This window comes from Micropterus salmoides, unplaced genomic scaffold, assembly GCF_014851395.1.
Source record: "Micropterus salmoides isolate LMB-PRFRI ecotype aquatic unplaced genomic scaffold, ASM1485139v1 Ms_hic_scaffold_16, whole genome shotgun sequence".
Classification (NCBI taxonomy): Eukaryota; Metazoa; Chordata; class Actinopteri; order Centrarchiformes; family Centrarchidae; genus Micropterus; species Micropterus salmoides.
The window spans coordinates 31668525-31694262 of record NW_024040707.1 but is presented as its reverse complement, the minus strand read 5'-3'; the positions used below and the strand labels follow the sequence as shown (position 1 = coordinate 31694262).

General features: G+C 40.0%; 1 protein-coding gene across 6 annotated transcripts in view; it reads right to left on the bottom strand.

Moving 5' to 3' along the window:
• plch2a (phospholipase C, eta 2a) overlaps positions 1-25738 on the bottom strand; it is a 238378-nt gene that overhangs the window by 12345 nt on the left and 200295 nt on the right. For all 6 annotated transcript variants that reach the window (XM_038723426.1, XM_038723427.1, XM_038723428.1 and 3 more), the window contains 10 exons: positions 13915-14070; positions 11776-11874; positions 11515-11615; positions 11143-11231; positions 8849-9031; positions 8541-8648; positions 7900-8024; positions 6800-6884; positions 4159-4305; positions 606-685 (listed from right to left, as the gene is read on the bottom strand). In XM_038723426.1, coding sequence (XP_038579354.1) covers positions 606-685; positions 4159-4305; positions 6800-6884; positions 7900-8024; positions 8541-8648; positions 8849-9031; positions 11143-11231; positions 11515-11615; positions 11776-11874; positions 13915-14070 — 1173 coding nt within the window. The remainder of the gene's footprint in view (positions 1-605; positions 686-4158; positions 4306-6799; positions 6885-7899; positions 8025-8540; positions 8649-8848; positions 9032-11142; positions 11232-11514; positions 11616-11775; positions 11875-13914; positions 14071-25738) is intronic.

Here is a 25738-nt window from a genome sequence, read left to right as displayed (position 1 = left end):
AAATTGGCCTGGCTGATAGCTCAGCCGATTTTAGATTACTGCAGCACAGCATGTTTGAGGTCATTTAGAAACAGTGTTTCCATTACAGTTTGTCCTGCAGAGTAGGGCTAGTCGATATGGACCAAAAAGTCATATCCTGGTACTGTTAGGCAGAACTCCGGGAAAAATATATATTGTATTTTCTGCTAAATTGGCTGTGGGGGAAAGGTCGGTTTTAGGGGCATTTTTACCATTTGTAGGAACTTATTTAAGTGTCATTCATTGAATCTGCCTTCTTCAGTTCTCTTCACACTCACAGACCTAACGTACCTCTGCTGCAAACACGTCAGTGTGGCCCGCTTCTTTTGGTCTTTCACTGGTAACTTTCTCCATCCGTAGTAAGCTACTTTTTAAAGTTGCTGAAAAAACTTGTCTTTGGACATTCCTCCTGCGATTCCGTTTTTACACTGCAAAATGTCCCATTCATCAAAAATGCTTATGTTGTGTGTTTATATTTAAAAACAAACATTTATCAGCCAATATATAATTAGATCTTTTTTCAGTTGTAGAGCAAAAGTAAAGAGTTTTTCCAATAATTTTCAGCTGGCCTCCTCAGTAGTACCTACCTTACCAGTGATGTCATTCACAGCCACATGAACAAAGATGGAAGCCTCCTCCATACCTTCCAAGTAAACATGGCGATAACCTGCACACATCACAGAGACAGCTGCAATATCAGCAAGTTACACACAACAGGGCAGATAGAAATGGCTATAAATAAATACCTATCCTATCAATCAGCAGTAAAAAACTTTTTCTTGCCACTGACTCTTACTCAAACTAATCAGTACCATCAATCAGATCATTTTACCAGATCATTTAAAAATCCAAACTATTTAGGGTGTCCATAACGTAGCACTCGTGGTAAACACCCCCCCGTTACGAAACAGTGGCCTGTACTACGAAGGGAGTTCAACCTACTCAGAGTTAACTCTGGGTTTTCAGGCAAACTCAGGGTTGACAAACTCTGACCGCCTAAACTGGAGTTAAACGGTACTATGACGGTGGATAAGATATTGGTAAGTTGAGTTGTTCGGCCGTGTAGACAGAGTTTTTTCGCAATGGCGCATGCTTCGTATTTCTCCAGAGGAATGCACATTGGTACTGTCAGGAAATTATGAATGTAAAGACAAGTTAACGGCCTAATCTAATATCATGGAGGGTGACAAAGCCAGGGAGGCTTGTTGGTAAATTTGTAGCCTAATTATCTTCACAGTGTTCTTATTGTAGTTCAAATCTCTATTAGCTATTTTATGGGCTCTTCTTTTATGTGTAATATGATTAAGATGTAAAGGTACAACTGCACAGAAGGTCCATTGTAATAGAAAAAAAAAAAAAAAAAGGAGCCAGCGGAGAGGTGTAGTCCTAATTATCTGAGAGAAAATTTAATTTCCAAGATTAATCTACAAGTAAAAAACTTGAATATTCTCTGACATTAGTCACACATTTATGAGAGAAATACTCCTGAGTTTAGCCCACAGTCACTACCATGCACCTTAGAGACTTTGCCTTGGATTGGGCGCATTCAGAAGAAAACAGAGTGATTTTTGATTTTTTATGACATTAATTTCGGGGAATTTCTGATTTTTCTTCTTGTGGGCTAAATTTCACACTTTCATAGGATTTTTTTTTTTCTTGGTTATTAACCCCGACCCTGGCTCCCTATTTTTGGACACGTAAAATAGTTTATCTAAATACGTGAAAACACTTAGGAGAATTCAATTATAGACTACAGACGGGCTACATCTAAGAAACTATCCCATTAATTAATTAAGATTCCTCTCTAAAATCACTGAGGCTGCAGGACTCCCGGTCTGAACGTAATGTTGTTGTGTTCACACTAAAAACTAATTCAGGGGACCAGTCACCACCACTTGATTAATTGCATGGCTGCAAGATAAAAATTCAGATTTATTGATTTAGATAAACCTTCTAAGTTGCAAACTTTATTTTTATGAGTTGTGTTTAAATAATAATGTTGGTAATTACATCAACTTAATTTTGCTGGTAATGTTAACTCACATTTCATTGTTGATGGGTTTACACCAAATTCAAGTTCCAGTAACTTAATAAAATTGGCTTGATAACTTCATTTTTCTCCACCTCGACTTCAGGATTTCAAGTTCCCTCACTTACCCACATCTACACCTGCTTAGACAAATTCAGACAGTAAGACTGTATGTTTGTGGACTTGTAGACTGAAGAAGCTTGATATAAAGGACATTTTATGGTAAGTAACATTTTTTCAATTTTTATTTAACCACTTTCCAAAACTGTGGATAGTTCTGCGAGAGAGATAAAAGTAGTAGTGGCAGAGTGCTTCTTTTTTGCCTTGTCTTGGTCAGTACAGGGCATTTTCTGATGGCATTTATTACAAAACAAAAGAGTTGTTGTCTGGAGAAGATCTTAGCATTGCTATCATTCTGTATCATTCTCAGAAGCAATGTTCCAATTCATCATCACTAACACAGTAACCTATGTAAACATACATTTGCTTTACAAGAACAAGGAGTTTGAGGCCAGCCAGTTTGTTACTGTATTTGTTTTTTTGTTGTTTTTTTTAAATGTAAAGGTTTTACAAAATATTTAATGAGTGGAGTTAATATTTTACTGATTTTTTATAAAAAAAAAAAAGCTTAAATCCTGCGTTCATGATTATGGTAATTAAGTAAATATTACATAAAAATTACTTTAATAAGAAAATCTAGTTGGAGCAACTAAATTGTTTGAGTATTCAACTTAAATATTTGTCTTTAAGCTATCAACAATTAAGTAAGAAATTGTCTTTGATTGTAGAGGAAAAGCTAATTCCCTTAACTCATTATACTGTAGTTTGTTCAATATAATTTCAACTGTTGCGTTCATTTTTTTGCAGAACTTCATTGCAATCGCAGTGGAACAAATCAGGATGAAATCTAAACATTTTTGTGTGTATTAATATCCTACTTCTCATCATTAACACTAAGTACAGATGTGGAGTGTAGTCCCCGTGCAGGGTAACCTTGAGTTAACCATGAACAGAACCTGCTCGGAGCAGTTTAGAGATGCAGCGTAAATTGCCATGGCAACAGACCCTGGACAACACCTATCCACCTTTCGTAGTATGGGTTAACCGGGAAGTTACATCCGACGTCACGAATTTACCCGGATAAGCCAGTTACCCCGCTTCGTAGTACAGGCCACGGGTCACGAGATAACAGGTCTGGTTTAATTGAACATAACCTGTCCGGTGATCCTTAGAATTGGCTCAGAACATCTATAGTGTGTTGTCAATCAAGATACAGCATGTTAATGAGCTTCAGATGTAGGTGTATTTCTGAACTTTTAACAGAGCTAAGCTAGTTGTTTTCGCCTGTTCCCAGTTTATATGCTAAGCTAGGCTAAGCACATCCTTACTCCACCTCTGTACTTGTAACGCCATCTTCTCTCTGAAAGAATGCACATGAGCATATTTTCCAAAACCTTGTACTATTCCATTTAAAACTCTGCTTAAACCTGCAGTGGAGCTTTTGTCTCCCCCTTCTGACAGAGAAATTACACAACACGTGATTATTACGTATTGGTTCTGCCATTCCGAGCTGCTGCCGTTGCTACGATCGCTCTACCCTTTAGTTTTGGCAAACAAACGCGGGAACGTCGCCACAGACACCAGATTTAAAAACTCTGGTAAACTGCAAATATAGAGAGATTTACCTGGTGGTGAGAGGTTTAATCACACTGTATGAACTCGTTTGGCGAGGGCTTGAATGTAACGAACATTCATTTCTATGTAAAAGTCCCACACTCACACAGCTTTACATCATTAATCATACCATGGTGCACCAAACAGTACTGGTCTCAGAATCATTCCAGAAGAGTTTCTGCTTTTCAACAAGCTGCAGCGCTGATCACATTTCAAAAAAACATTTGGATCAAGCTGCATCATAAAGAAAGGCTAACAAACCTTCATCTTTCCCTCTTATTTATATTATCTATGGAAACGATATCACCGGAACATGAGAAACAAAATCCAAAAATAAGGCTTTTAGAGGTCGCCATAGAAACACGATCTGGGGAAGACACGGGTGAGGTGGAGGGGGGGCAGCTCCATCTAAAAGCAGGTGCTTCACCATGGCTTACCTGGCATCATGCTGTTGAAGGCGATGGTGCGCTGGCCGATGAAGTCCTGGCCGATGGGGTCATGATCCCACACGAGGAAACGCACCAGGGCCAGCTCCGGCATGTGGACTGTGAACACCAGAGTCTCCTCCCACATTGGGTTGAACCCTAAAGGACCGTCCCGAGAGAGGTCACAGGCAGGGGTGGAGGAGGTGAGGGAGGCGAGGGAGGACAGAGGAAGACGGTAAAAAAAAAAAATTAATTAAGAGAAAGGGCGGAAAGAGTGTGACAATGAGAAGAGAAGTTAGGCAGATAGAGAAGAGAGAGAGTGATTGAGACGGAGGATAGATTGGATGACCAAGAGAGAGTCAGAGAGCGAGCTCAGCACTCATCAATTATTCAGGGGGGTGTGTGTGTTTGAAGACTGAGAGGTGCTGCCTGTGCACATCTCTTCATGCTGACCTCATCAGTTATAGATCAGGACTCATACAGACTACTCAAACACACACATCAGCACATATTAATCACATATCAAAGACAAACCACAAAAAACCACAGTTCTTCTCATGCAAACACCGGGACGTCATGTGTGGCTCAGTTCACAGAAAGCCCTGAGGAGCAGTCTGTGGTCAGGGACAGCGATTATCCACAGCAAACTGGTGGTTGAAGCCCAGTCACAGCAGAGAGTGGCTCGTTGAAATCCATCCGTGTGTCCTTGCAAAACAGCACCTTCTTGTTGATGCAGGAACTACTTGCAGGGCTAGCTCACAAACTACTGTAGCTCACTGCTAATATGCTAGCCAGCCGGGAACACAGCAGCTCTTCGCTAGCTGGCTTGATAACTTTCAGTCGACTACTGTCTCATAACTGACTGCAAACTAAGCCTCTTCTGTTGAGCAGAGCAAGGTCATACAAGAGTGGATGATGCAACAAAGCTATTTCTGGCTGCTTCCCTGGCCTTGTTACCTCAAAGGTTAGCTCTGTTGAGACAGTTTGTTATATATTAACCACCACCAGCAGTAGAGTAGTCCATTGCTCGCTGTGATTTCACTGAAGTAAATTGATAAGGCTCTGAAAATACAACAGGCTGAAAAGCAATGTTTCTCTTTTCATTTGGCAAGGATCTATACGAGGGTATGTACAGTATATACATATATGACTACAAGCAAGAGGAGGGCAGCTTATGGTAACAGCTGCTGATCGGAGTCTAAGAGAAACAGACTGGTTTATATCCCTTTAAATCCCCCTCTCTTTACTGGAACACCTGCTGTTGTCAGTCACAGTCAGCACAGCTGGACACATTTTAACCTCTGGCCTCAGTCAAATTCATTTTAGCCACTTGAAAATAGTCCAGGTCCATAAATACAGTGGTGCGAAAAAGTGATTGCCCCCTTCCTGATTTATTTTTTTTGCATGTTTGTCACACAAGTAAACACAAAATGCAGTTTTTAGATTAAGGTTTTTATTATTAAGGGGGGAAAAATCCAAACCTACATGGCCCTGTGTGAAAAAGTCAAACTTTTTTAAGGTCATGCCACAACATCTCGATAGGATTCAGGTCAGGACTTTGACCAGGGACACACCACCACAGAGTATTTTCCCAAAAGTCTAGGGGTATCATCAAGCTGTTTTCGGGCAAAACTGAGAAGAGCCTTTATGTGCTTTTTCCTCAGCAGTGGTTTTTCGTCTTGGAACTCTGCCATGCAGGCCATTTTGGCCCAGTCTCTTTCTAATGGTGGAACCATGGTTTTATGTGACCTCTTGGATGAGTTTTTCTCTTGGGGTACTTTTGGAAGGCCAGCCACTCCTGGGAAGGTTCACCACTATTCCATGTCATTTGTGGATAATGGCTCTCACCGTGGTTTGCTGGAGTCCCAAAGCTTTAGAAATGGCTTTATAAACTTTTCCAGACTGATAAATTTAAATTACTCCATTTCTTATTTGTTCCTGAATTTCATGATGTCTAGCCTTTTAGGATCTTTTGGTCTATTTCACTTTGTCAGGCAGGTCCTATTTAAGTGATTTCTTGATTGAGAACAGGTGTGGCAGTAATCAGGCCTGGGTGTGGCTAGAGAAATTGAACTCAGCTTTCCAAAGATGTGATAAACCACAGTTGATTTATGTTTTAACAGGGGCAGGAAATCACTTTTTCACAGGGCCATGTAGGTTTGATTTTTTCCCCCCCCTTAATAATAAAAACCTTAATTTAAAAACTGCACGTGTTAAATTTACTTGTGTTAACTTTGTCCAATATTTAAATTTGTTTGATGATCTGAAACATTTCAGTGTGACAAAAATGAAAAAAACTAAGAAATCAAGAAAGGGGGCAAACACTGTATCACACCACTGTAACTTTACTTTAGGAAGATAATTTAATCACATTGACTGGATTACAGCCAAGATCAAACTCTTATGAGAAACCTGGATTAGATGTGTCGTGCAGAAATATGCTGGTGTGACGGAAGCAGCCTTCAAGCGCACAAGGCTTCAGTGAAATCTAGATTAAAGCAGACTTGCCAGTAAAATCTGACAAATCTAATACACACCACAAATTAATCCAATGATTTATTTTCTCTTCTCAATCAATACAGCGTATTTTTATGGTGAGAGGCAGATGAAGTTAATGAAGACAACCTGAATAGTTCACTCTCCTTCAACTCACCGTTATCATCGACAACTCTTGTCTGCTCCTTGCAGCAGTCCACAGGCAGGCCAATGATCTCCACCTCCACGAAGGGATCGATGATCTGACACAAAGACGTTACGCAGCATTAAGGTACTGCTTCATGCTAAACACTGATGTTCCACGACCTTTCAATGATTACAATCATTACTTCTTGGTTTGGCAGTTTTTTTAAACAGTGGAAGAATCTGATTTACACCACAATTTAGCTGAAGACACATAAAAGCCTAATATGTTGATTTCCAGGATTTATTTTTTTTTACAAATGGAAAGTGCTTTTTTTAGTATGTTAATGTAGGAAAAAGAACATAAGACGAACTCAAGGTGACTGGTTAGATATACATAGGACACAGAGTACCACCTCAAGCTCAGATCTGTGGAAGTAATTCACTTGGAAAAACATTTTAAGATTCTTTACAAAGCAAAAAACCTGAACATGGTAAATGCGGAAGAATGTGTGGTAAGAGGTCTGCTGGTCATTTCCCAATATCTCTTCTTACTTGGTAGATTATTAATCATTCACCCTGGGCTTGACTTAAATTTTAGTGTTATGTATTTGGGAAACTTGCCCACTGGGGTAAAGTAGTAAAAAAGCAACAACCAGAAACTGGCTGAATAACCACCAATCCACACATGGATAGAAATAGGACTCCTGGAGACACGCCACTGAAAAATGTGAAAATAATGGAAGACCTGGAAATCTTACTTGAATATTAATAGATTTATATTTTCCTGGAGAGCTTTGTTCCATTTCTTTCTGTACTAAGGCTGACAGACTAGACTCTTGAATGAGTAAAGGACCTCACCCTCCTTAAAAATACATTGGCTTTGTCTGAGCTAAAGCAAAGATCAGATCCGAACCTATGACTTCGAAAGACAATCATGGGCATAAAGGACCCTCTTAACTTTACAATTTCTTTCTTCCTTCCTTTCTTATACAACATCAAGTTAAAAAAGCCTGATTTATTACAATATTTCTCCAAGTATATTTAATTTATTGCACATACTGTATATATTTTATTGTTTGATTAATTGCCCTTTAAAAAGACAGTGCAGTTGTACATGTGGGTGTGTCCTACCTCTCCTCTGTCTCCAAGCATGGAGTCTTTGGGTTTAGGCAGCTGCTGTCCGCTGATGATCTTCAGCACCAGCTGTTTCTTCATCTGACCCGGCAGGGGGTCCTCCAGGTTGGGGTTAAAGGCACCTGCAATGAGAAGAAAGGAAGTACACTGCTAATCTGTGATCCATCACTTTTTAAATTAAACTGAATGATAACAATTTCCATTGCCAATATTGTAATTATTTTTGAAAGGCAACCAATAATACAAGCCTTCCAATGTTTGTGTCAAATTTATAGAAAGGCCAGCATAAACTCTTTACAAAAAAGATCAATAAAATACATTTTGACCACTGTTTCATGTTTCAGCTGAGAACTGACAAACCATCACAAGCACAGGATAACTATCTGCTGGCAACATGGCTCAATAAATCAATAATATAACATATATAATGATTAATAAAACAGTGACATTGATAATGTTATCCTCCCCATATATTAGCACACTACTGTACTTTCTCACACAGGAATACTAAACCTACTGGATGTCATGTCTGCCAGAAATTACAAACTGAAAATATTCCAGAGGTCTTTGTTAAATGTAAAATTAATAACTTCCAACTAAAATGATGAGTATTAATCATTTTGTGATTATGTGCTAACCTTCACACATGCAGGCAGGCTTGAGGATGTAGCCGCAGTTGCCGTTACTGTAGAATTTGGCTCTGTTGAGCTGGAGGACTCGGCCCTCTGACTGGTAGTTCAATGCAACTGAAATCAAAGCAGTTCACTTCATTAATGTCAGCAGGGTGGAGTTTACTTCTATGTGCCAACAGCTACTGTGGGGAGAGCAAAAGGGTTAGTAATCTGCTGCATCTGATCAACAGAAAATGACCTACGTCTTGTCAAATTAGCAGAATTACTAAAAGCATTGGCAGCAGCGTGGATTAGTTAACAGGTTAAGGTCATACCAAGCTGACAGCCGGCGCTCCAGAAGGGTTGTGGGTTGAAGTTGGAGGAGTCCACGCGGTAAGAGGAAGGGTAGATGCGGGACAGCTGCCGCTGGTTGAAGTGGATGAAGGCCGCAGCTTTCTGCTGCATCACCTGGTGGGCTTTGGTCTCACTGAGCGACGACACCTGCCAGCTGCAGCTGGCTGCCAGCAACAACACAAAGGCGACTTTGTTATATTGATCAGGCTTATAAACTTCCATTAGCGAGTAACGGTTCAAAGCTAAAATGGAAACAGCATTTGAAACAAGGCGAAGAGTCTGACCGAACACCAGGTAATAATACCAAAACATCAATATTTTAATGTATGCAGACGACGCAGTAAGCTTTACACATGCCAAAACTGATCAGCTTCCCAATCTCTTACATCTGCACTGACCTGTGTACAGGAATGGCTCACAAAATCATGTCGATTGAATCCTAAAAAAAAAAACTGTGTGTATGATGTTTTCTAAACGGCCGATTGAAAAGGACACACTCAAATGTATTCATGAAAGAAGAAGAACTAGAGATTGTAAAACGAATTCAAATACCTTGGCATTTTACTGGATCCCACACTGTCCTTTAAAAATCATATCAAAAGACTTTCAAAAACTGTTAAATAAGACCATCACTCTCATGCAATGCAGCCAGAATGTTTCTTCATTCCATGATCCTTTTGCATATTGAATACGGCTTTACAAACTGGTCACTTATAAATGCCACCACACTCAAACCAATAGAGTCACTTTTCAAACGAGCTTTAAAAATCTTCGATAGAAAATCATTTTCTTTTCATCACTGCTTAATCCTGCAGAAACAACTTGCTGAGCTTTGAAAATTATATATATATAAAAAAATCCTTCATGGACTTGCCCCACCCCCACTAAGTAAGTACATTAAATTGAAAACAACGGGAGGTGGCAGAAATGTAACCAGGGCCTCCACGAGAGGTGATTGTATGGTGCCTTACAGACGTACAACATTTGGACAATTTGTATTGTCAATTAAGGGGTCAGAGATCTGGAATAAGTTACCGGCTGCCGTGAGGGAATGTCCGACTTACCCCAGTTTTAAGAACCAACTCAAACAATGGCTCAAGACACATCAAATGTGTGACCAGTAATGGACTTTGTTGTATTGTATGGGTTTGTTTACTGTTGTATTGTTTATGTATGTGTGAGTTGACCATACCAGATCTAGCACTTTACTGCACTAAATAGCACTTTAACATAATTAAAATGTACTCCATTTCATAGATTAGCACTTTACTGTGTATGTGTGTTTGCTGCACTAGATGCAGCACTCTCCTGCACTAAATAGCTCTTTAACATAATTAAATTGAACATTATTTCATAGAATGGCACTTTACTGCATAAACAGCACCTTAAATTACATAACCCTGTCTGCTAAACTGTGGTGTCTTTTATAATATGATGTTGAAAATTGTGGCGTCTCTTAAATTGTGTTAAATGTGTGTATCGTATCCAATTTCAATGTTTAGCTGTGTTACCTTGTACTGTGATGACCTGACGGGGGACTACAGATGTAAAATACCCTTTGGGCTAACTCTGGCATATTTACATTGCTGAAAAGCTAAGATGTCCATTAATATGCATTGTCCCTTTTAAATAAATAATACAAACTTTTAGGGGTTTTTTTATAAAAAAAAAAAAAAAAAAAAAAAAAAAAAAGGTGCTAACCTTCAAAACCTGATGTATAATATTTTATCAGTATTAAAGGGCTTATAATCAAAGAACCAACCTCAACATCAAACCATTTTATTATACATGATATTACACTTTCTCTTTAATGCAGTTAGTTCTATTATGCATCAGGTTAGCAAGGGCTATTTGTTTGAGTGAGTGAAGAGAACAATTGTACAGGCACATGTCAAAACTTTGAATATCGTGGAAAAGTTAATTTTCTTCCGTTTTTTTAATTCAAAATGTGAAACTTTTCTATATTCTAGATTTATTTTACATAAAGTGAAATATTTCAAGCCTTTTGTGTTTTAATATTGATTACAGCATACAGCTCATGGAAATGAACACTTCAGTATCTCAATATATTTTAATTTGAATAAATTTAATAAATAATTTATAATACAGAAAAGTCGACCTGAGAAGAGCTCTAATCAGCTGATTAACTCAAAACAGCTGCAAAGGTTTCCTGAGCCTTTAATCTCAGTCTGGATCTGCTGCTCACAGTGAACTTTTCCACTGTATTCGAAGTTTTTTTGAGATGCACCTGTACAGAGTGAACAGATCTGCTCACCTTGTGCCTCGATGTCATAGAGACCCACAGATCGCGTGTATTTGACCAGATCAGACAGAGCTCTCGATAACTTCATGGTCTTCTTCTTTCTGTGATGGTATACACGCACACACAGAGTAGTGCGACAGTGCTTTTATATTCACACACAACTTCATGACAGAATTTAAGCCAAAGTTTATGTTACAGATCAACTAAACAGAAATTTGTTTTTTGCTGGTTTTTAATCCTGAAATGTAGCTGTGAACGTCAATTTATATCCAAGCTAATGACATCTTACTTTCCTATGTTAGGATCTGGTCTATAGATGGCGGCAATAAACGGATGTGTCGGTGTACAATACTGTACAAGAGGTGTTAGGTGTGTGTAGCATACTTGTTGTGGTGCAAGGGGGCACGGGAGGCACTACTTGTACTCTCTTGGTCTGTGTCTGTGTCCTCCAGGCTCGACGTCTTCTTCAGCTTTGATGTCTTTTTCTGCAGAAGAAAGAATTATTAACAAGTGAGGGACTAAAGAATACTGGTGGGGTCTCTCATTATGTCTTTCTGTTCTCATCACAGAAAATGGAAGATTGGTCAGATGTACAGATTGACTTTAAACACAGAGCAAAGCAAAGAGAGAAATAAAAATGCCAACCTTGCGTTTAGAGAAGCTTCCCATGAAGGAGCGGCCGGTTCGCTTGTTGCTGCTGGGATTAGCCTCGTCCGCAGTGTCCGTCCCATCTTCACTCTTACCCTGACAGCAGAGGGAAAAATTAGCATGTTCACCTACCCAATCACGCAGACATCTTATATTTGTGCCACATTTCAGTCAGTTATTGGACTGAACTGTTATTTTATTTTCGGGGTTTGTTTGGGATGCTTTAAACAATTAAATTCTTACTGCTTATTCTTAAAGAAACAACTGTAGCCGTTTTCTTTGACCTCCAATAAGATTCCAGTTTATTTGCTTCACCACTCAACGTTAATAAAAGATAAATAAAAAGACAATTTCAGACAATAAGCTGAGGCAATAACAGAAAAAAACAATAAATATGCAGGGCTCCTAAAGTTGTGGAAAGATGCAGAAAGAAGCTGTAGGACTCTAACTGCATAGATTCTATTTTAATGTGAAAGACTTACACTCACCAAAAGGATTATTAGGAACACCATACTAATACTGTGTTTGACCCCCTTTCGCCTTCAGAACTGCCTTAATTCCACGTGGCATTGATTCAACAAGGTGCTAAAAGCATTCTTTAGAAATGCTGGCCCATATTGATAGGATAGCATCTTGCAGTTGATGGAGATTTGTGGGATGCACATCCAGGGCATGAAGCCCCCCCCCCCCCCCGTTCCACCACATCCCAAAGATGCTCTATTGGGTTGAGATCTGGTGACTGTGGGGGCCATTTTAGTACAGTGAACTCATTGTCATGTTCAAGAAACCAATTTGAAATGATTCGAGCTTTGTGACATGGTGCGTTATTCTGCTGGAAGTAGCCATCAGAGGATGGGTACATGGTGGCCATAAAGGGATGGACATGGTCAGAAACAATGCTCAGGTAGGCCGTGGCATTTAAACCATGCCCAATTGGCACTATTGGGCCTAAAGTGTGCCAAGAAAACATCCCCCACACCATTACACCACCACCACCAGCCTGCACAGTGGTAACAAGGCATGATGGATCCATATTCTCATTCTGTTTACGCCAAATTCTGACTCTACCATCTGAATGTCTCAATAGAAATCGAGACTCATCAGACCAGGCAACATTTCCAGTCTTCAACTGTCCAATTTTGGTGAGCTCTTGCAAATTGTAGCCTCTTTTTCCTATTTGTAGTGGAGATGAGTGGTACCCGGTGGGGTCTTCTGCTGTTGTAGCCCATCCGCCTCAAGGTTGTGCGTGTTGTGGCTTCACAAATGCTTTGCTGCATACCTCGGTTGTAACGAGAGGTTATTTCAGTCAAAGTTGCTCTTCTATCAGCTTGAATCAGTCGGCCCATTCTCCTCTGACCTCTAGCATCAACAAGGCATTTTCGCCCACAGGACTGCCGCATACTGGATGTTTTTCCCTTTTCACACCATTCTTTGTAAACTCTAGAAATGGTTGTGCGTGAAAATCCCAGTAACTGAGCAGATTGTGAAATACTCAGACCGGCCCGTCTGGCACCAACAACCATGCCACGCTCAAAATTGCTTAAATCACCTTTCTTTCCCATTTTGACATTCAGTTTGGAGTTCAGGAGATTGTCTTGACCAGGACCACACCCCTAAATGCATTGAAGCAACTGCCATGTGATTGGTTGATTAGATAATTGCATTAATGAGAAATTGAACAGGTGTTCCTAATAATCCTTTAAGTGAGTGTATTTCCATGAGAATAGGCTGAGCACAAAGAGTGGGAGAGATGTAAAGAGAAGTTAGGGGCCACATTCAGTGGGAGTCAGTGGAAGTCTAGGACCACAAACTCCACTCTTTTCCCCCAGTGGTGCACAAACTCACAAGTACAGCTGAGAGTGAGTGAGTGAGTGAGTGAGTGTATTCAGACTTCACAAAACCAAATAACATAATTGAAACATGTCCCTATATTAATAAAATTCTAAAACTAAATAAAATCTGTGTAAATCGCTTGTGGTACGAGTGTAAATGTTTAATGGAAGTGAGAAGTCAGACCGGAAATTGTAAAAGGAGGAGGTCCAGGTTGGTTTGGTGTGTAAAAGTAACACACCTGAAGAGTGTGTAATGAAGAACAGCATGTTGGCCCTCAGGTCAGGACCCCCCGTCTGTGTTTACCTTAGAACCAGCTTTGGCTGTGGGCTTCCCAGCAGGAGGGAGACCCGCGATGGTAAAGCTATCTGGGTCTTCTCTGTCTCGGATCTTGGACTCCTTCATCAGGTTGTCAAGCTTCTTCTTGGCCATGTTCTCCACCTGCTTCCTGTTGGCTGATGTCTGGGAGGAGAAGGGAACAGTTACACAGAGAACGAAGACGACAACGATGATGAGATAGGATCATACATATAAAAAAGGTATGTATGATCATGTCTGGTGGGAGGAATTGCTCATGTTTCACATTTCCCATGACACGTTTTACATGCGTGCACCACAGTTGAAGGTGTTTTTTATTACTAACCAACTGCATTTCATAAAAGTGCCTTAAAATGCTAGTTGCAAGTTTGTACAAAAATCAGTTATGGAGAACATTGTGCGAGCAGAGATGAGGGAGGAAGGAGGCCATCATGCAGGATCCCAAAGATGAAGTGATATATGATATAATGCAGAATCTGCTAATGGAACCCATTCCACATGTGAGAGCATGACGGTAAATGATATATAGTTTGTTTAGCAGTGGATGATGTATGGAGTCTGAATAATGTGTGAAAGAGTCAAGTCACCTGAACTACCTCTGATGGTATCAACAATTTTCAGAGGAAATATTTAATGTATAAAAAGCGTTTCCAGTGGAAACTGTTCACAGTGTGTTCTGGGGATGACTCAGGAACTAGGAACACTGCTTCTGGAAAAGAACTGTGCTGTGGTGGAGGCAGAAATCTCAAAACCTGCATGGTGCACTCCACTGAAGGTAGGTGGAGAAACTTCAGTAAAAAAAAAAATCAGTATATCAGCATATACAGCTGGCTGTATCTGAGGTCCTACTGTAGAAGGAACCCTGGAGAACCATCTCTTACCGTGAGGTCTGTACTACCAAGCAAGTTCAACATAACCAGGTCTAGGGCTGCACAATTAATCTAATCGCAATGTCGTCATGTGCGATTACATAACCACAAAAAGTGTACGATTTAATAAAACAGTAGGCTAAGCGTGTGTGACATCTCTTCTCTGTGTGCACTGCAGTCTGCTCATTATCTCCGTCCATAATGGGCTCTCGCATTTGCCTCTAAAAACACATAAGCCTGCTGCAATGAGAAAAATGTTTTATGAGCAGTGTGTAACCCCCCTCCCCGCGCCGCGCATCGTTCAAAAAAATAGTCTGACTCGCCACTGGAGCACCGAGAGAAATGCCGTTCACTCTGCGACAGAGACGGAGAGACGTGGGCAGAAGCTGAAGAGTTCAGACAGAAGAAAACTGGGAGAACCCAGGTCAAAAAGAAGTGCTCTTAAAGGCACTGAAAATATACTAGAAATTCATATAGTATGCTTATAGTACAGTCATACTCCTAACATGCTTACTACAAGTATATTAAAGATATATTCTCCTGAGCTTTAACATACTTCTCAAAAGTATACTTTGAATAAATTGGTAATAAATATATACTTAAATTTAATAAATATGCTTAAATAAAAGTATATTTTTTAGAACATTTTAGTCTCATTATTAAAAATATATTTAACTCTTAAAAAATACTATTTAGATGTACTTTGTGGCAGTACATTGTTAAACAATTACACTTTTAGTGTGTTAAAAATATATTTATGCCAAACATTCTTCATTGTGTAGGCTACTGCAAAATATTCTAATTATTTATATAATTGCCACATGTTTCAGCCTGATTTCTAGAAGTATGATTTTTAAAACATATTTTTTAACATTAAAATGTATTTTTCAAAAGCATAGTATTTTTTTTCCCCATTTCTTTTCTGTCATTTAATTGCAGGTAAATAGCTAGTTGAGATCAGAGACCTCTTTCATAAGGTTAACCTGGCCTAGAAGGAAGCAGCACACGTTATTAACAAACATCATATAGAAATAAGCATACTTTAAATCATAATGTAAATATACTTTTATATACATAAACATGTGTACACAGGGAAAAAGTGTGCCCTCCCACCCAGCCTGCTAGCACAGTGCATTCAATTTGACCAATCAGAATCAAGGTTTTCAAATCGACAACCCAATCACACAGCGTGAACGTCCGCTTCACGAAAGTTAACGTGTTTACTGTCGTTGAGAGGGAAGCTAGTTTTGGCCAGAAATAATTTTGTTTCCTTTGTTTTACTTTTACGACTCGGACTTGGCGAAGGTGGAAACAGACATAACAAGAAAAGAACACAGAAAAGAATATCCAGTCAGCTCTCTGCAGAAGTTAAATGTGAAAATAGCTAAAGAAGTGAGCCTGGCAAGTTACAAGCAGGAGAGGACAGACGCTGAGACTGCCAGCAACAATCGTCTTTCTTGGTAAGTTTATTATTGTTAACTTACACAATTGTGTTGTCTTGCTAACTAAATTTGAGTTCACTCTGGGTTTGAAAATATTTTCCTTGGTGTATAGCTCTGGTGTGTATTAGCTAATGCTAGCATGTGGATTAATATATTTGTTAGCTAATGGGTGATTATATAATTAGGGGTACATTTCAAGTCCATGGGTTGTATTTATCGTTTTTACTGATTATTCACTTCAAGCAAAGATCACTTTTATATTTGGGCACATTTCTCTTTATTTCATGCAGAAAAGTAAACCAGATCTATAAGTTAATTTGGAGAAAATGCATATGCTGTACTGGAAATTGCTGTTTTTGTGCTGTCCGATATGCTGAAAGTCAAGTTCTGCCTTTCAGATTAACAATAAAATACATGTTTCTGTATATTATTTTCATCATTATTTGTTAAAAATCATTAAAACAAGGAAAATGTATTTTAAAAACGAATTGACTCATTTATATCTATTAAATTATTAACTTTGTGTCTGAGAAATCTTTGTCAACTCCCCATAAATCAGCAATGGTTGGTTCCAAAGTCACATATCCAACATCATGTGATGTCACGTCCTTCAGTGGCGGGAATTTTAAATACAGTGTGGTAAGTTTCTACTCCTCCTCTTCAATTTTTAATCTTTAATTTTTTAATTTAATTATTATGGTCTACACAGAGTAGATGAATTGCTCATCAACCATGTCATCAACATGGTCTTGTGTACTTACTTTAGATTTTATATTTACAAAAATGTAGAGAAAATGTATAAAAACACAAGTTCATCAAGGTAATGTTCAAGGTCTACAGTTAGCACAAGGTCCTAAAATGGAAGAAATGTCAACTGTGTTACTTGTCAACTGTGTTACCCATCAAGTGTAACACGGTCGACAGGGATCAACACTGTTGACAATGTTGGCTGGGCCTATATTGAGTATTGTTGATAAAAACCTTCATTAACTATTATTACACAGGAATGACATGGTAAAATATGAACAAGTGTAATTAAATAGTAATAGTTATTACGCTGTGGGTGGTCAAGGTCTCTCCCGTGAGGTGGTGTGGTATATAACATATGTGCATTTGACGCATAACAGTTTAAAATAACACTCTAGCAGCTGGATAGAGGATTAGTGACCTTTAAGGGGAGAGCAGAAGTCAGTGGTTATGTGGAGGCTCAGACCCTTATCTGGTGTCCAACAAGATGTCTACACTTATCCTATAGAACTTTGCTCTTATATGGATTGGAGCCTTAGTTTGCAGACTCAGACCCTTATATGGTATTTAGCAGATACCTAAACATGTCCTATATAAGCTGTGTTTGATGTACAGAGACAGAGTGGCCATCGGGCTGGGTCACTCTCCAAGCTGCTGCAGAGCTTGTAATTGATGCTGAATTCCTTGATGTAATAAACTTTTATGATCAAGAACAGTGTCAAGCGGATTTCTTCTCAACACATCATCGCAGCATTATTGTTTGGACACCACAGAAATTGGCGACCACGAAGGGACCGTGTTGTGCCTGAATTCATCGTTCCATCACAGGACACCGTCGAGTTGACTCCCGCTCCAGAAGCTAGCATATATGGTGAGTTTTCTCATAAACTGTGGCCGCTGGTCAGTTCGTGTGTCTGTGTGTGCGTTAAAGGGTATACCGGTTCGATCCCGTGTGAATGCTTGCGGGTGGATGTGTGAGAAGACTCCGTTCTAAATTTTGTGTGCGTGGTGGATAACGCAAAAAAAACAAACCGAGTGTGTGTGAATGTAATGAAGACAGATAGATAGATATAAAAGGAAGAAAAAGGAATAGCCTAGGAGTAACGGGAAGTGAGCTTTCATAACTTTGCAAAAATTAAGAATATGGGCCCTCAGATTCTTATAACCGTAAGTCATGTGGAATGGAAACTACTGTCGCGTGAAACTAGGCTTTCAGGAATAGGTAAATTGGATTAAGGGAAAAAGAGAGAGAGTGTAACCCTGGCCAGGGTCATTCGGCTTGAATACAAATGAATAAGGATAAGGAAGAAAATATAACGCCGCAGATCTGGACAAAAAGCCCTTGAAAGGCGATCTTAGGTGGGCCGCAAATCCTGGAAAGGAACTAGGTGAATTTTCGGGTCCGTTCAAAGGAACTGGGAGCTTGTAGAAGAAAAATTTAATTGTAAGTTACCTCTTGATACATGTGTTGACGAACTATGTCCGAAGTGGCCTCTCATTGAATATCTGCAAACTCGAGGTAGCACAAATTTAGGAAGGAAAATAATAAAGGAAAAAGGTGCGGCGGAAGCATGCTTTATAAACGGTGTGAAGGAATGCATTCTTGTTGACTGGATAGCTACCATGTGTATGTGTGTGTGTGTGGAGAGCTGCCCCTGCTGTGTCTCGGTTGTGTGTGTGAGGAATAAGAGAAGCCTAGTGTGTGTATGAGAGACTATGCAGAGGATGATAAGGCTAGGATTAAAGAAAACATATATATGAATAAAAGAATACATAAATAAAGAAGGAAGAAAATATATATATAGGAATAAAGAAATAGAGAAGGGAATTTGATCAAGGGGAAAACTGTGTTATGAAACTTGTTAAAGTTATTGATTAATGCTGCTGTATGGTTTGGGTCATTTCATAAGCAGCAGTTGGGGTTTTTCTTAGTCTAAGTTAGTTTTTTTGGGAAGTGCACATTTGTTTTTTCCATATTTTACTTGCATTTCCTATTTGGGGTTTTTTTTTTTAGGTGCAAATACATTTTTCTGAAGGCATTTTCATTGGTATTGAACCACAAGCTATATTTCAGAACGTTTTTAACAGAGTAAGCTTTAAATAGGAGTGAAGAGTAGTGTCCCCAGCATCCCCAGTGTAAATGACACCGAAATTCCTTAGCTTGCATGTGAACGTAGATATGTTAAAAAGTTAGGGAAAATAAATCAGGATTGCTCAGAGAGTTAACACTCTTATTTTGGGGGGAAATAACCTTGTGAGTACATAAAAGGACTAAATTGTTGTTTGCCTTTTTTTGGTTTTTGTTCTCCTGTGGTCTGAGAGACAAGAAGGAGAGAGAGAGAGAGAGAAGGAGAGAGAGGGTGCCGTCCAGCGCGCCACAGCAAAGCAGCCCCGTATCCAGTCTGGCCAGTATTGTGCAATCCACAAACTCTTTACAAACACCTGTGCATATGTGTCTATACTTATTTATAATTATTATGGCTGATACACATTTAGTTTGTTTCCTTTCAGGATATTATAGACACATTTGTAACAAAGAGAATCTATTTGTGTATGCCTGACATATTTCATGTTATGACTATCTAAGGGGAGACTTGGCAACGGACTGATCAGTTACTGTATTTGAATATTACATATTGGAGTTTTTTGTGCAGGGGTCGTTTGAATTCAAGTCGTGTTGGAATTCCGGTATTGAGATTTTGGGATAAAACTAAGGTGAGTGGGTGCTTATTAGGTAGTAGTTGGCGCTGTGTGATTGCTGGATAACAAGATTTTTGTGATTGCTCTGGAGTTGACAAATTCCCTTGATTTTTCATTAGCGGATGTGGTAAGATTGCCACCTATCAACAATTAGGTAGAATTAAAAGAAAAATAAACAAATAAGTAATAATAAAAATAATTTACAATAAAGAAATATAAAAGAGTTGTCACTATGCAGAAAAAGGACATTAAAACATTGAAAGTAACTACTCCGGTTGATGTAGTACAAAAATAATCCTTATCTGATATTGAACAACCATGGCCTGTGGAAGGGACTCTTAACCCAGGTGTACTTAAAATAATGCAAGTACTTGTATCCACATATAAGTCGGATCAAAATAAGGGGAAAAAAGGGGAACGACGTAAAGAAAAGAGACGGAGAGCTGGGTGTTCTTAAGTTGTTTGAACATGAAGGTCAAAAACTGATGAAAGATACACAAGATAAAAGGGACAGAGGTGTAGAGAAAATGTCAAAAGAGGCAAAGATAAAACTAATGGCAGAAGTCAACACACCCTTCTCACATACGGATTCAGCAAAAAGACCTCCACCTTACGAGGAGGAAGCGGAGTTTAAGGATGTCTATCCTCAGCTTCCAGTTATCATTCAGGAGGGTGATTATTGCATCAGAGATGAAGAGGAACGAATCATAGAGAGAGGACAAGCTGAAACAACTATAAAGATGAATCCAAGCTCCAAAAGTAAGAAGAAAATGACACGTTTGGAAACTAAGGGTAGAGCGAGGCTTAGGAGAATGGAAGATGATGATGAACAGAGTGAGTTAGAAGAGATCATGGGTGGATATGATCCTGTGATCAGATGGAGGCTGGCCAGAGCGGAAAGAAGGGGTGATGAAAGTTGGAAAAAGAAGGATACAGGAGATCAGATCTCTGATGAAAGTGAAGATGGAGACAGTGATGAAGAGTGGGAGATTAAAGGTGCTTCATGTTCAAGAGGATTTTATCCTACAATGACTACTGAAGAAAAAGAAAAAGACATGGATCGATGCATATCATGCTTGGAGAAGTCGACTTATCCAGAAGAAATAAGAGAATTGGAAGAACATCTCGAGAAGCTGACAATACAGAGGTAGAAACTGAGGAAAAAAGGGTCCCAAAAAATTGGAGAAGTATGCATTACGCCCAATAAAAGGGAGCACAAGTAAGAAGATGCTGCCAGTGATAATCCGAGGACAGAATCTGGAGTATAAGCCTTTGCAGAATACCGATATGTCAGATATACTTGAGAAGTTGCCTATTCTTCAAGATGGAGCACATCCTTGGATCTCAAAGTTGGAAGAAATTACGGTAGGAACACAAACTGCTATAGGAGCTGGACTTAATCGATATGTGGGGACTGCTGTAAATGATCCTGAGTTGTTCGCTGCAAGTAGGAATCGACTGTGGAGAGCACTGAAAGACACGTTTCCAACAAATGTGCATCCTGACAATATTTTGATTGATCCATTGGGAAAGGAAGAGAATCCGAGAGCCTATGTGTCGAGAGCTCATCAGGTGTGGAGAAATGTTACAGGAAATGATCCAGAGGTGAGTCAAATGGAGCGGTCAATTTTGCGAGCTAAACTACAGATGGGGCTGCCCCCACCAGTAAGGAGCAAACTGGCAGAGGTGGTTGGACTTGGAAGCATGGCAATAGGAGTCTATACAGATCATATAGCCCATCAAGTGGATCTATATAGGAAAAAGGAACATGATCAGAAAGAACAGGACCAAGTAACTCTCAGAAAACTCAATCAAATACAACTGGTGGAAAATAAGAAGAAGGAGAAGAAACAGGCTTTGGTTATGCAGGATCAGTGTTTACCAAAGCAACAATCACCACCACAGCTTCAGTCAAACCAGGAACAACCGCAATTGCCCCAACCACCACTAGTGGTTCCAGTTGTTTCATATCCACAGCCAGTTTATGGACAGATGCAGAATTGGAGAGGAAGAGGACGAGGAAGCTCAAGAAGAGGAGGATTCAATCCATACTTTCAGAAGTCTCCAGAAGTGTGTTACAATTGTGGACAGGTTGGTCACTTTGCCCGTGAGTGCAATAGGAGGAAATTTCAGAGGAGGATTCAGGGGCCAGTCAAGGTCGCTTGGAGGACTGGTGAACCCTCACAGGGGCCCAGAGCCAGGATTCTAGAGGTGCCCAGAAAATCCGAAAGGGGGGTGTCAGCTGGTAGCATCAGGGCCGGAAAGAGATCCAACAATTGAGGTGAAAGTAAATAACCGACCATTGGAAGTGATGGCGGATAGCGGAGCTGCTTTCACCTGTGTTCGGCCTGAAGATGCTACACATCTTCCTATGTCCAATCAACTGATTCGGACAAGCGGGTTTGAGGAGTGAAGCAGCTGATTCCTCTCACGGAACCAATTGAGCTCTGCTATAAAAATCAGAAAACTACAATACCCATATTGGTATCAGAACATACACCTATTGCTCTATTGGGAAGAGATGCTTTGTGTAGATTGAACTGCACAAAAAAATGTACACCAGATGGCTGTCTGATAGAAGTGCCAAAAGAAATGGTCCACCAATTATTGATGACAACAGAGATGGAGTCCTCTGCAGTATTTTGGATTGGAAATCTCAGTGCAGATTTTTTAGAGCCGGCTAAGATATGGGAGAAATTTATTTTGGCGAACATGCCAGATGCGAAACTTCCGGAATATCCATTTCATTGTACGCTCAAGTACTTCAAGAATGCTGCCCAATCAAACACAGAGGAATGGTTGGCTCATCAACCAAAGGGAATTCAACTAAGCTCATGTAGCATAATTTTGGGACCACAAGGAGCAGCTATGAAGGTAAACACTGATGATTATCTGGAGAATGAATTTAAAATTGAGAAGAGTGTGCCACATGTGACTTTGTTGGTTTCAGAAGACTATGAGCAGATACACATAGGGGAAATGATGACAGAAGCAGAGGAAGCTGTTTTTGTACCGATGAAAGAGAATTTGGCAATTTGGAGGAGTACAGATCAGCGATTCGTCAAAATCATGATTTCAGCTAAAGGACAAGGACAGCCACAAGCTGTACAGATGACACATGAATCTATTTGTAGTGCCAAGATGGATTCAGATTCTATGAAAGAAGAGATGTTGCGACAAGTTCCAGAATGTTTGTGGTCTCAACACAGTACCGATATTGGACTTGTGAAGTCAGCCCAACCAGTGAAAGTTGAACTTCGACCAGGAGCTAGACCTCCTTGGAAGTATCAGTATCCATTGAAGGATGAAGCAATTCAAGGAATCGAACCACAAATTGAAGGACTTTTGAAAGCAGGTGTTTTGAAGATACAACATCACGCACAAATAATAAAACTGTTGCATGCTATGATGAGGCCTAAAGAGATAGCGATAGCTAAGTGTGCAGCTCATAAAACAGATGTGTCAAGAGTGACACAAGGGAACAAAGCTGCTGATGAAGCTGCAAAAGCTGTCACAGGAGCTGACAAATTGAGCAAGGTTTTTCTGGTCACTCATGGGGTGGACTTGGAAGACAAAATTACGCTTAAGGATGTGATTTTGATGCAGGAAGCTGCTTCTATGATTGATAAACAGTTATGGCTAGACCGAGGTGCTGTTAAGGATTCTACGGGTCTTTGGAGAAATCACGAGGGACTGATAGTAGCACCTCTGGACCTGTTAGGTCTGATGATTCAGGAAGCACATGGGTTAGCTCATGTTGCCAGGGGGGAGGTTAGGAGAAAAATCACAAAGGAGTATGGTTTTTGGGCACCATATTTGCTTGAACAGATTGATTATGTCGTAGGCAGGTGTACAATCTGTCTGAAAAATAATGTCCGCAGGGGTGTGACTGTTCCTCCTGGTTACATTCCCACCCCAAGAGGTCCTATGCGCGAGTTAGTTGTTGACTTTGTCGATATGATAAAACCAGTTGAAGGGAAAAGATACATGCTAGTGGTTGTGGATAGATTCTCACGATGGCCAGAGGCCTGTCCAACCAAGCGGAAAGACGCTCAATCGGTTGCCAAGTATTTGTGTAGAGAGGTCATAAGCAGGTGGCGACTTCCAGATCGAATATCGTCAGATAATGGGAAGGAATTTGTGGATAAAACAGTGAAATTGATTTTGCAAAAATTGGGAATTATTGGGAACATCTTGGAGCAGTTTATCACCCACAAAGTCAAGGGATTTGTGAAAAAATTAATGGGGATTTGCAAATGAAACTATACGAGGGTTTAATCTTCGGTCAAATACTCAAAGAAGTCACAGACTGACGTTGTTGAAATATGACATGGCTCTCGACTATATTTCAGCCAAACAAGGTGGTTTGTGTGTTGCTATGAACTTGACGGGAGACGGTTGTTATACTTTGATCCCCGATAGTTCTGATAATATCACTAGTGTTATAGATGCATTAAAGAGTATAAGGGATGCGTTTGGTCAATCTGAGGGAGCTGGATGGTCAGCAAATACTTGGTTACAAAATCAGTTAGGACCAGTGGGAGCAGTGTTGGTTCAGATTTTGGTAGCGCTGTGTTTGATGTTTTGTTTTTGTACGATGCTATTGACTTTTGCGAAAGCTATGATATTGAGATGGGCTGGAGTGGTAATGCCTGGGGAGAACACTCAGATGCCTTTGTTAACTATGGCTGATTTAGATGGAGATGATGAAGGGGAACCAGATGAAGTAATGATGGAAAGATATCCATTTTAATGTTACTTTGTATTTTCATACATTGAGGTTTTAATTTTCATGTGTTATTTTGCAACAAGATACTGGTTGGTGTTTTCTTTTCTTCCAGAGTATATGGGGATGTTCAGATGGGGATTCAAATACTCAAACAAGGACAATATGAATGGACTCTGGACAAGGACGGTGTGGAAACATCTGGATTGCATCGACACTACACTGGAAGTCGACACTGCTGGGGAGCTGCAGTGGAATACCTTCCTATGTCTGCTTTGATATAGATATGAATACATATGTGAATGAATAATACTTAATTAACAATCATATTCTTTTTGTGTTAACTGTGTAAAGACTTTCAGTTATGGAGTTAATATATGGGGACCTCAGGTTTTTCTTTTTCTTGATGCTTAGGGATATAGGGTCTAGGCAGGGAATGGTCCGTTGGAGGGTCCGATGGGTTGACTAGCCTGAATTCGGACATTGTTTTGATTTGTTTCATTTCCTGAGGTTTTCACATGTATTGGCTAAACCATATCTCTGCATTGACTGATAAAGATGTCTCTTATTAATTGGACTGGAGTACCATGTCCTATATAAGCTGTGTTTGATGTTCAGAGAGACAGAGTGGCCATCAGGCTGGGTCACTCTCCAAGCTGCTGCAGAGCTTGTAATTGATGCTGAATTCCTTGATGTAATAAACTTTTATGATCAAGAACAGTGTCAAGCGGATTTCTTCTCAACACATCATCGCAGCATTATTGTTCGGACACCACAGTGGTTTGCACCATCCAGGGGTCGAGAGCCGCCTCTACTCAGTCCTCTTACTCCTCCAAGTGGTCGCCGTTCCACAGTTGTTGGAACTGGTGGCCTGTCCAATGTCAGGGCGTCTGGCGTTCAGTACGGTTAAAACCTACGCTGCCGCCATCTCGTCCTGTCACGAGGGTTTTGGTGAGAGGACGGTGTTCGCTCACCCTGGTGAATATAAATGCTCTGTATTTGTATGGTGCCTTTCTAGTCTTTTCAACCACTCAAAGCGCTTTTTACACTATATCTGCATTCACCATTCATACACACATTCATACACTGAGCCTAAGTGCTCAAACAGAAACTAACATTCACACACATCCATACACATAGGTTCAGAATCTTGCCTGTGGACACTTCAACATGCATGGGATTTGGCGCTGGTCTTACGCGCACTAACCCATGCCCCTTTTGAGCCTTTAGAGATGGCGGACCTGAGGTTTCTTTAGGCCAAGGTCGCCTTACTTGTGGCTCTGACATCGGCCAAGAGGGTCAGCAATCTGGCTGCCCTCTCTGTGGCT